The 12934-nt window shown below is 38.6% G+C and overlaps 1 protein-coding gene across 1 annotated transcript; it reads left to right on the forward strand.

Moving 5' to 3' along the window:
• The first annotated feature begins 2812 nt into the window (after positions 1-2812).
• Positions 2813-12757, forward strand: LOC121600295. Its single transcript, XM_041928759.1, has 8 exons — positions 2813-3026; positions 4324-4555; positions 4667-4803; positions 4875-5173; positions 10960-11068; positions 11804-12035; positions 12105-12241; positions 12339-12757. Exons 1-8 carry the CDS (start codon positions 2960-2962, stop codon positions 12647-12649), a joined length of 1524 nt encoding a protein of 507 aa, XP_041784693.1. The 5' UTR covers positions 2813-2959; the 3' UTR covers positions 12650-12757.
• The last annotated feature ends 177 nt before the right edge of the window (positions 12758-12934 follow it).

Raw genomic sequence — 12934 nt, forward strand, 5'->3', positions numbered from 1 at the left:
TATGGGATAAGATAAATAAATCGTGAGACGAACCCAAAAAATTATGGGAACTGACCAAAAACTGTGTAAGAACGAGGTCAATTATTAGCCAAAATCAGTATGGCCATCTTGGATGCCATTTGACAGCAGAGAGCCCTTAAAAATTCATCAAACACTCAAAACTTTGATATTACTAGAGGCATACACACTTTTCCTTTAACATTTATGAACTAAACTAATTATGAACTAATCAATAATTTTCTTGCGATTATCAGCCCGATTTATCATTTTAATCACAATTGAAATTTGAATCATAAAGGGCTTTCAGATGTCAAACTGCTGTAACCAACTTTTGGCTACTTGTCAAATCATTTCATTACTACATCATTACTACATTACTTGACCTCGTTCCTACACAGTCCTTGGGAACTGACCAATAAACCGTGGGAACTCCTGTATTAGTAGGATTGATGCATATGCGAATTGTTTCGTGATCTGCAATTATAAGATTCGGATCTGTGCTAACTGTCATCGCATCAACATTATTATGCACATGATCAATCAACATTCTTGAGTGATAAGTAATACGTCCTTTTTGGATAAATCTAGTAGGAATATGCGCTGTAAGATGCAGTGTATTTTGTATATGTATGTTTTAAATATAAATTCCACCATAGTGAAGAAATATGAATCATTTAATACTAACACTTTAATAGTTCTTCAAAAACATGAAAAACACAGTATGATCTAATACTAAGTTGTGTGCGATACGAAACAAAAAACAAACATAACAATCAAGGCCACCAAAACAATGACGATTTGCATTTTTCACAACTATTTTGAGTACACTCCTACTGGTTCAGACAAAACAAACACTTAAAAAATGCCAACAAATCCCAAAGCGTATCGATTGCACTTCAACCGTCTCGGCTCAGTAGAGGAACTCTTCTGATATTCTGGAAGAATTCTTCCCTCTGCTTCATAATTCAAACATCTCAATGACCCGGTTCCTCTTAACACTAAACCGGTCACGTACTATTACGAACCTTATATACGCTTTTACGCACGTAAATTTATGCTAATCATCGCCATACTTTAACTCACTATCGCATCCATATTCCCCTCCCAGTGTTTAATCTATTGGACGTTGTAAATGTCGATCATTAGATGAGGATTTTAATAACCCAATATGCGCGTTACTGCTTTGTATGAAAAAATTTAAACGTCTATAACTCGGTGGAAATTTCCCACCCAATCGATTGAACGTGCATTTACATATTAGCTAAATGCATTGTACTGGTTCTTATTGCGTTGCATGCGCTTTATTTAGCAGATGTTACATCACACATAAAGCATAACATGATGCGTACATTCCATTCAACAAAGATGATGTTAACAAACAACCGGCCATTGAACTTGAACCATTTACTTTGTATCTGTTATTGTGATTCCTCGTCAATTCAGCGGACTGTTGTGTTTTTGGATTTGTGACTTCTTTTCTCCAAAATAGTCTCTAACTTTTAGGCAAATATTAACGAATCTTTACGGCTTTACGGTTCCACTAAAATGGGGCGATTTTTTTCTGCACCAATATGATGATATCGTCCTACTACTAGCCAAAAATGATCGGTCAACAGTCTGTAGGTCACGGCAACCTCTAACGGCACCAACAACGAAATCCAAAGCTTGTGAGTGTTCGTCCCAATGTCAAGGACAACCCTTTCAGTTTAACGACCGGTGATGGTCCGCAGTACGGCTCGGCGCCTCGACGAAATTCATTTATCAAGCGACATCATTAGTGAAACTCGTTTTGCCGTTTCAGTTCCGCATCAACTTCGCGGAGGGTGAATCTCATTTCCATGTAAAAGCGTACGCATCATATGCTTAGGTGCATCACATACGTGAACCACACGATCAAACCAACCATTAGTATCAGTGTATAGTGCGATTAATTAATTAATGCAATTTTTTTTAGAAGTTAACATTGAACTGATCTTGAGATGTGACACTGTATTACTACGGTCACTGCACTCATTTGAAACATGCATCAAACGCGTAATTAATGCATCCAACACTGAGAGATATTCTTAGATCCTGGCTACAACTGTAATCACCAATACCAATCGGATCCTTGTTCTGTCTACCCCAATAGTATAACAGTAGTCTCAAGTTCAAGTTCAACGTACAGCTCGATGCTGCGATGGTGCGATGGACAACTCCTCTCCGGCTACCGGTTATCCAGATTCTTCCGGTATGGGTATGATATGGCGCGAAGATCAAACATCGTTCACCCATCCAACCTGCTCCGCCGCTATCGATACCAGTTCACGGTAGATACCGTGGCTTCCAACGGTAATCATCACGCTGGAAAGGGAAGGCCAACCTCTCCACCAGCTGTCTAGTGGTGGCTAGCGCTACGAACGACTTTAGCGACAGCGAGAAGGCGAACCATACCTTACTGCCCGGCACCTACACATATCAGGCCGCTCCAGCATAAAGCAAACACTTGACAAATCTGTTCTGCCGATTCGGTTCACTTCATTCGCACACGCTGCCCTGCTCCATCGTACATGCTTATCCTGATGCGCGCGGCACCACTAATGAATGGGAAGTAATGGTGTTAGTAACGTAGTATAACGCAGCACAGCGCGCAAAAATGTGGTCCCGCATTTAGTGGTGTTGGTGATTTGTTTTACTGACTTTCGGTTTGTTTTTTTTTAGCTTTGTTTATTCCACCACCACGCCATTTGCGCTTTACGCCTTTGTTTTATCGGCCAATCTCGATTGATTTGCGGAGTTATGGCGAGATCGGATGGTAGCGCATATAAGATAGACCCGCACTGTACCGGAGTGTCCCAGTCCGTATCGTGCGATCGGTGCTAACTAGTCGCGTGCCCTTTCGCGTGTGATCAATCCTCACTGCAAGTTAGGCGTTAGCGGTGCGTGTGAAGTGCATTAACCGTCCAGTGCCGAAGTGAACATGAAGCTACAAATTGCTCTACTGCTGACCGTCGCCATTATCGGAACCGGGTCCGCCGCCAAATTCCGTACGTATCTGGTGTTTTAATCATTTGTTTGCAAAGCGGTTTACGGCATGGATTGTGCGGTTCTCGTTTAACGTCAGCAAAATAATGTGTCGTTGGTTAGCGAGGTTTAGGTGCATCATGTTTTGGGTGGTATAAAGACAGCAAAAATAAAAACACGAATCACAAACGACATTTTCTCTACGGAGTTCAACAAAAACAAAAAAAAACACACACACGAAGAGGGCACTAGCTCCATTGGTCGATTGATTCGTTTTGCTAATATTTGAACGCACCTGACGCATCTGTTGGGTTTGTGCCCTTGGACGCTCCGAGTTGTCTGTGCGTATTGTTCACGGGACATTAACACTAAATTAAGCAAGATAGCAGTACAAATGTAGAAGTCACCTTTGGCCACTGTTTGCTTTAGCCAAATTAGTTCTGCATACTCTCCATGTGCCATGTAATCGATTAAATAAGGATGATTCAGTGCATTTATTCTAGATATTATCCGTTAGAGAATAATGAAATCTGACAAGTAGCAGTTTTGATTTATTTAAAAGATAAACTTTCGAGAAGAAATAAAATTTCATATTTTTCATTTACATTTAATTTGTAATGTAATGTTTCCAGCAAACGTCGTTAGAGCTGGAGTGAAACATAAAACACACTAATATGCATACAAAAGAGCCTTTCACGCAGTTCGATCAAAGCCTTGTGTTTAAACATGGCATCGGCATTCGTTTTAATAGACGAACATTCGGCAATACACGGAGAGTAAATATTTAAATTAGCATAATTACGCACGAGCTAAATACAGTATTGAAAATAGCTAGCTGCACTTTTTAACAAGTCATTCGGTTGTGATCTCTAGGTGTACATTCAAAACCAATCCCCTCTCACAACAAACCTTGCGTGATGAAACCGATTTATTCTCAGCGATTAATAACACATGCAATCATACAGGATCTGTACGGAGCCCACATTGCAAAGACCCAGGTGATTTGAATAATATGATTCTCATTAGTGAAACAATATGGAATAGCCTGTAGCTAGGTTCTATACTAGAAACTAGCTAGAAACATTCAACTATGCATCAAGTGCGGAGATTGAAACATGTGACCGGTTAAAACTGTACCACGTGCTGTTAATTGTTTTCTTGATCGTTATTTCTTGCTAGCTACTAAATGCTTCGGGGGCATTACTCGTGCTATATTTCCATATTCTTGCAAGTTGTTTGACAGTAATCTTCGTCGTTGATAAGAGCGACTAGTAAGCCTGTGCTGTAACTAATTCCGTTGCATACAAATTTTCTTTACAGCTAATGCCTTCTCGCGATGCAAACAGGAGGATGGCAACTGTTTACTGGAGGCGGTCACAGCCACCTTCCGAAATTTCCACAAAGGAGTTCCGGAAATTGGACTGGTACCACTAGATCCGTTGCGCATCGATAAAATGGACATTGTGCAAGGAGATGGTCCAATCAACATCGTACTAAACTTTAAAAAGGTGGACCTAAGTGGATTCCGGGAGGCTCAAATTAAGAAAATCAAGTAATAAATCATTAAATACGACTTTACAAATCATGCAAAAATTCACATAGCAAGCATCTACACGTGAAGGTTTTTTTGGTATTATTTTATGTTCGATTTTTTTATTCTTAGCGGATTCACTTCTAATCCTACCAAGATGGAGATGAACCTTCTCGTTCCGGTTGCTTCACTCGTCGGAGGTTATAGAATTAATGGCAAAGTGTTGATCCTTCCCATTCAAGGTGAAGGCAACAGCAATATGACTATGGGTAAGTGCTCTTCTTGGTTGTTTTTCATATATAGCAATGGTTGCCCGAAATAATCGAACTTACTTTTGCAGTTAACTGTGATATATCGCTAAAGTGGACCGGCAAGCTTGTGGAGAAAAGTGGCCAACAATTTTACCAAGTCGACAAGTTTAAGGTGCACTTCGACACCAGCCGGTTCTACATGGACTTCTCGAACCTGTTCAACGGTGACAAGGCGCTTGGCGATAATATGAATGTCTTCCTGAATGATAACTGGCAGGACATCCTAAAGGAACTGAAGCCTGCGATATCAGCGGCATTTACAAAGATTTTCCAGGCTGTTGTTAGCAACGTTTTCAACAAAGTGCCTTACAACGAGCTTTATCTCGCTTAACGGGAAGTGGGGTCTACTATAAATATATTAGGGAACTAAGAAACATTTGGAAGATGATATTATGTTAAATAAAACAATACAATACAAACATAGCAGGTGTGCAGTTGATTTACTTAAGAACATATTTTTTTTACATAAAACAACATTCGTATACATCGGAAAAATACTCTATACTGAATGATTGGTTCTATCTTATTTGTTACAGATCTGTAAAACCATATTAACTAGAAAAATGATAAACCAAATGACATAGCTTTTAGATCAAAATACCAAACGCCACTTGTTGTTGGTTTTTATCTAGCTAAGAAGAGGATCGCCAAAATCGCAGAGTCAATAAAACGCTGTATGAGATACAACTGTTCATTTTGAGTTTAAATAAGAACAGCACACCTACCTATGAAACACCAACCGAGTCAATAGCCTTGCGGAAGCATTTTAAATTCATGCATTTCGAATGAATAACATCGATGTATGGTATTTGATACTTTATCTTGATTAAATGAAAGGAAGGTTAGTGGTTGGAGTTTGGTGGTGAATAAAATTCTACTTTTTTATACTAAACTATATCATTAAGATATTTTAAGTTTTGGGTCAATTTTTTGTTACCAAAAATGCATTCCATTCACCCACACGAAGAACAAATGCTGCAGTTTGACATCGCGAATTACTAATAACAATAACTCATCGTTTTAGCATTATATCAGCAAATATTTCCTAGCTATGAGGCCAATTTTTAAAAGAAAAGAGACTACAAAACTTTCAATTGGCCTCATACAATTCACGCTTTTTTAAATGCTTAGTTTCTCGTGATTTTTAAAGATATTGACCTGATTTTATTATTTTGAGGCAGAAGCCTAACTAAATAGTACCTTCATTAATGATGCGAAGAAAGTAGTATTTCGATGTATGGTTTCCAAATTTTCCAGAAAGCCTAAAAATCATAAAATGGCTGAAAATATGGAAAAATATGAGTCCAACTTTGGGGAGCCAACAAACAAGAACTAAAACACATGCTACATGCCATCTTCGCGGATACCTACCCAAAAACAGCCACTATGAGTAGCTTACTTCACACTTCGTTAATCAAACTATTGAGACTGAATATTTAAATCTTCTTCATCAGTGGATAAAAATTACTAAACCCACCCACTCTACAATCTACAATCTACAAACATGTTGTTATGTCGTATACTGGACGACTGCCCCATGAGACTAGCCCGGCAAATTGGAAAAGAAATTTCTCAAGTAAAACCAATGGTAAAACCTACGGTACCATTTCAAAATAATCTTATTTAAAGAGCAATGAAAAAGATTCCTAAAGAAAAGTCAGTTCTTCAATTAAACAAAACAAAACTTCTATGCCCATCACAACTGACAACTTTGTTTATGTTGCGCATGTTCATAGTTCTGTTATGGCCTAAGTGGTCAGTCGTGGCGTCGTTTTGATCACAGATTTATTGAAGTAATATCCAAGACGTAATGTATACCGTGTCTTGTCTGATAATGAAAATATCATAATATGATATTTTTTTTCTGTAGTATCATACTATTTTTGTTGGTTATTGGTAACACAATCGATCACAATCGGCTCTTTTGAGTAATAATGTTTATCTGATTCAAGTACTTTTTACCGGTAAGCCGGTTGCCCCAGCCTCCAGATTAATGAGAAGGAACCAAAATAAACAATTTATTTTTTCTTCTTCTTTGTCAAGATCTCTGACCAATCTCGCCATCATAGATTTGGATAAAGAATATGGTAAAAATACCTATAGTGGTAGTAGTACCAAAAATGGTGATATTGCACTAAAATGCGCTTCATAGATAATTTAAAAGTCATTAAGTTATGTATGTTAGGGTGAAATGTTATCTGGTCTTTTACAAAGGTTTTAAACGTTGAAAGGGATCATTCCGTTACATATTGACAGAAACATCCATTATTTTGTGAAATGTGTCAACATTTTTCCAACATCTTAGGAGTTCATACCGAAACTCATATATTAGTGACCACATAACAACGCAATTATTGTTTTTTTTTTTCAACATAATTTTTATGAAATTTTATTGATCTAATGAAATTCGTTGCCATTTGACCATATTTTCTATTTTTTTTTTGTTTTTTACCATAGTGCCTTTATGAGTTTCCTGTAAATTATTTACCAAAAAAGCCAAAATTCAATAGGGCTGAGTGAAAAATCGACTTCAAATCAAGTGCACTCTTACGGGTGAGGGTTGACGACAGGTTATTCAATACTTAAGTCAATATTTTCATCACTCAAATGTATACATTATTTTACGATCAAATTATGTAAGATATCAATATTATGGTATTAATCCTTGCTACTCATATGAAAACAGCTTCAAAACTAAGTTCCATCCCAAATTTTTATTATACACAGTTTTTGAGGTTTGTTCTTTGTTTACCACCACTATAGGAACACTATACGACGACTATAGGAACCATTGCATCACTATAGGTGCAACAAAGCAGTCAGAAAAATATGTATTTTTTCATAAATTTGTTGTGTTTGATGGTAAAAACGATGATGATTGCGAAGATAAAACATATTCCAATTGCTATGTGTTAAAATATTCATACATTTACCTTCCTGACACTTTAAATCTCTTTAATCACATCTGTACCACTACAAATTGCACCACTATTGGTACATTTACCCTATAGTTTACATTTGTTATGCTGGCCTTTTTACAGATGTGAAAGTATGCGAAACAATTGGCATATCCAGCAAACTGGGAGCATATCTAGACATAGAAGATGTGTATGGTTTTTGCCATATGTTTTAACACGTTCCCTTGCTCAGTTCCCTGACCCTGTTTGTCCGGGGATTCGTTGATTAACTTAATCGTTATTAACTAATTACAGTAGGTGACCGCTAACTGAGAGCTTAAATTTGTGAGAAAAATGCACGTTTTCTAAGAATTTCTTTTCATAAGATTCCGGATGTTTCATATTTTGACATGTTTGTGTTTCTTTGCTGAGAATGCCTCCAGTTAGTGAACCTCCAGTTAAAAGCACTCCAGTTAAAACACATCCAATTAGCGGTCGCCTAATTGTAACTGTAATAACGATATCAATTTAAGATAATTAAGCTAAAGATAATAAATCAGAGAAAATATCGTATGTTATTGATATAAATATTTGAATGTAACAGGATATAAAGGGCTTGTTTCCTTTCCTAAACACAACATGTTTTGAACACAAGGTTTCACCAATGGGAATCAATATACTCAGTAAAACCATGTAAAAATAGTAGCCGTGAGTGTAATTCATTCAATCAGCATTATTGTTAACCTTAACGAATGTCTAGCAATGTTGTTATGCTTCGCGGATGTAATTCCGCATAACGGTGCAGATAGATGTTTCCTGATATGTGCTACCTACTGTTGATCCGTGACAGTGTTAAAGAAATCTGTTCCTTGACTGTTCAAATACCTTCTACCTTTTATGTACCAAACGAGTGGGCAGAAAGCATCAGATGCATACATTAAGTGTACCACGTGTCAGAACCATACGTTTGATCAATAGCAAAAACCAATAAACTTTTTCTATCACAACTATATTCACGTAATATGATACAAACTCAGTTCAAGTGATTTTTTTTTTTGCATCAATAGGATTTGTTTGTTCTAATCTTTTATTAAACCTAAACATTGTACGCTCTCTCATACATTTATTCACTCCCTTTCTTTACTAACTTTAAAACTTGTTTTATGTATGTTTCTAAAAATATTACTTAAATTGATTAGGAGAGTTAGTAAGCATAGTCACTATTTCATTTTTCAGATTACTTTCATTAAAAATATATATACTGAATTACAAGTACATTTTCTTATAATGTGCTTAATACTTATGTGGAACGAACTAGAAGTAAAAGGGAACACTGTTCATCATCTTCGTTACAGTTTCTATATTGCAAAAAATGCTCAATATTTAAATCGATCTATAAGCTACTATTTCAGCTGCAGTGCTTAACGTTCGACGAACACGTGAATTGTAGCATCATTTTTCTGTATTTAACAACCTTTTCACCTTTAACATTAACCACCCAACAGTCCCTTAGCAACGTGGCTTCATTAGGCGGTATCTGTTGTTTTTTATCTACTGGCCGAAAGGCATCTTCTCAGTGTGCGCCGTGTGTGCATCATTTCCTGTTTAGCTCGACAAACGAATGTTAACAACCTGAACAATTATAGTCATTGCAGCGCACAGATCGTTCCGCTACTCTCCAGATTACCTGCCATAGTTAGAAGCACACCCAATTACTTTCGTACCGGGCATACCGGGTGCGAGTTTAAAAGGAACACGAACGTTTCAACCTGACTCGTTTATGGATGAACCTCAAATCTTCCCGAACGCATCCGGTCAAACACATCCCGTGGCCCGATCAAAGTGATGAAAACAAACAGAAAACTGTTAAAGTATATAGCGTGCCACGCGGACAGTAGTAACCGTCCGCTTGAAGGGGACTATTTTTCATTAACCTTTTATGTCCCTGGTCGTGGATGGATCACCAACACACTGTCTCCGCGTCTGGCCGTTCATCGATTCATCCATCGGTAGACTGTTCGTGTAGAGAGTCGAGGTAGAACTGGGAGAACGTGTCGCATCTCACATGTGCCACATGACGCATAAGTCACGAACCTTCGGTTCGTTACGTTAATGGCAGATTTCTACGCTGTACGGGCTTCTTTTTTACATTTCTCGTCCATTTGCCTATCTTAGATTTAATAACGGTTATCACTTCGGGGCAGGCAATACCACTTATCCGATGCCACAATTATCCCGGCGTACGTGTGCTCGGACTAATTTAACATACATTTGATATTGGAGCAACAAGCTTTTTCTTCTCAGCGCGACATGTATGGCAAAGGTAAGCTTGTTTTTTTAAAGGCAGTTATTGGGAATTTCCAACATTACATAAAATTACACTAAACTTCGGGAACGTCCCGGAATGATGGGGATCTTTCATATTCAATATTTGTAAAGCTTTTGTCAGCAAACCGCAAACGGCGCGATTTGAAGAACCACCTTTGTTTGCATAATCAGAGCACAGCATTCACAAATAAAGCGTTAACTGTCAGATTAGTTTCAATCATTTGAGTTTGGTCATTTGATAATTGGCGCTTGTAGTTTTACAGGCTGCCGGCAGTTAACAACTCAATTGCAACAGCACAAACACACACATACACAAAAAACCCACGATAAGTCACCTTCGAGGTTAGGTGTGCAAATAAGGTTCTGCCTATCCTGTTATTAGACTGTTCTCGCTTTCCAGGACGTAGCCAAGAACGCACAGCGATGCCTGTTCGTTCACTTTTCTATGGGGCTATGTGTGGCCATTGTTTGCAATTTTAGCTGGGTGTTTCTATCGGTACTCGCGATAGGTTAAGCCTGAGCAGGGCGCGCGTCGTCTCGGGCGTGTCGTCTCGCCCAGCGCAGTAAAGATCATCACAACCAGTTCCGCCGGCTATGACGTACAAACGCGTTGTTGTTGGCTGGCGTTAATGGCAGCGTAAGAACCGATCCCGACACCGATCCAGCATGCTACAGACGATCGGCAAACCAGCCCGGGTGGGGGAAGGAGTGCCTACCGCGGACGACAAATAGAAAACAACGACAAACAGTAGCCTTCGCGCGCGCGCACTCGCTTTCATATATAAGACCAGCGCTGATGGGCCAGCTTCTAGAGCTTCACTTAGACCGCCGCGCCAACGACGCACCACAGCAGCACCGCTTAACGGCACAACTGTGTGGAGAAAAATAGTATCCGCTAGTATCGATCACAGTGTCTCGACGTTTAACCATCATGAATCGATTGGTGATTTTTGTGCTTCTGGCAGGATTGGTGGCTTTAGGCAGTGGAATCAAATTACGTATGTATTCTTGCACTCTTGTTAAAAACAGTGAACCCCAGTCGACCGGCTAAATTACATAATGTGATTACAATACAAAATTCTGTGTTAGTGGTGTTCCGTTCGAGTTTAAACGATTCCGTTCGATGTTTCGTTCGTGTTCGAGATCAAGCGCATGTACAAATCGATGCAACATTGAATAACGATCTGATATCGGTTGAAATTTTTAGAACTAACATTAAGGCTACTAGTGCACATGTATGTAAACGTGTCATGTATTAAAAGCATTCGCTTCATTGATCGATGATCATAATCGATACGATCGGAATCAATACCGTTTCCAAAACAACCAACCAATCGAAAACGAAACATCTTCTGTTAAGGGCACGTGAGTTGTGCAGACCGGTTACACTTATTAATATTGTACTTCCTATAAAAACCGGCTTTTTGCTGTTTCTTCCGCAACAAATTGATGACGTAACGATGCAATAACAAATACACCGAGGAACTGTTAATGAATCGTATACACATTTTTTTAGAAGCTTGCCTTCTTGAACGTTAGAATGGCTACGATTAGTTTATCAATCGGTATGATAAGTCAACGGCATGATCAGTTCGCACAGTGAAAGGCAAAAGGGACCTTTAAAATGGAGTACAATCTATTTTCTAAAGGAATTTTTCGATTGCAAATTGCTGCGAGAAGTGAGAGCTGCATTTCAATGTTATTAAAACCAATATTATATCTATCGTTTACAGCTGCTTCATACAGTCAGTGTAAGACGGGCGATGAGCCGTGCGTCGTGCAAGCCATAACCAATACATTCCACAAGTTCCAAGGCGGCGTTCCGGCACTGGGTCTCGCATCCCTGGATCCATTGCGCATCGATGAAATGGACATTGTGCAGGGTACAGGGCCAGTTAACATAGTGTTAAATTTTAAAAATGTGGACATCACCGGGTTTAAGGACGTTGCAGTAAAAAAAGCAAAGTAAGACCAAGTTCATTTTATAATCCAGCTCGTCATATTCTTACAGAATCGTTTCTATTTCATCTGCAGAGGTTTCACCGAAACTCCCAACGTGATGGAAATGAACCTACGACTACCAGTTGCTTCACTTGTTGGCAGTTACAAGATTAAAGGAAAAGTCCTTATTTTACCTATCCAGGGTGAGGGTACCAGCAACATGACAATGGGTAAGATGATCTTCATAGTTGAATCAATGTGACAACCATCTCGCTATGAAAGACAGTTTTTTCTAATTTCCTGTTTCACTATAACCCTCCCCTGCAGTGAACTGCGATTTTCTGATGAAGTGGAACGGCGCGCTAGAAAAGCGAGCAAATGGTAAAGAGTACTACCAGATGAACAAAATTAAGGCTACGTTCGATACCACTCGCTTCTACATGCATCTGACGAACTTGTTCAACGGTGATAAGGCACTGGGTGACAATATGAACCAGTTCCTGAACGACAACTGGGAGGACATCCTGAAGGAGCTAAAGCCCGCCATCATCGGAGCTTTCACGAAAATCTTCCGTGCTATTATAACGAATGTTTTTGAAAACGTTCCTTATGAAGAGCTATTCTTACCAAATGCCTAATAGCGATAGCGACTATTCCTAAATGTAAGTAACTGTTTTGTGATGTTGTACAATAAACTAGTTTTCTTGACTACTAGTAGGCAATCAAGATGAAACGCTACTACCTGATATATTCACATGACAGAGCTTCATAGTTTGAGAACACATTTGAGCAGTCTGTTTGCGATATTAATACAACATCATGTAATACGATATTAATACAAGCCATCCGAAAATCCAATTTATTTTTGAATATTTAGAACAATTAAAATGATAAAATTTGTACAGCTAACAGTTTGAACTACA

This window comes from Anopheles merus, chromosome 2R (genome assembly GCF_017562075.2).
Source record: "Anopheles merus strain MAF chromosome 2R, AmerM5.1, whole genome shotgun sequence".
Lineage (NCBI taxonomy): Eukaryota > Metazoa > Arthropoda > Insecta > Diptera > Culicidae > Anopheles > Anopheles merus.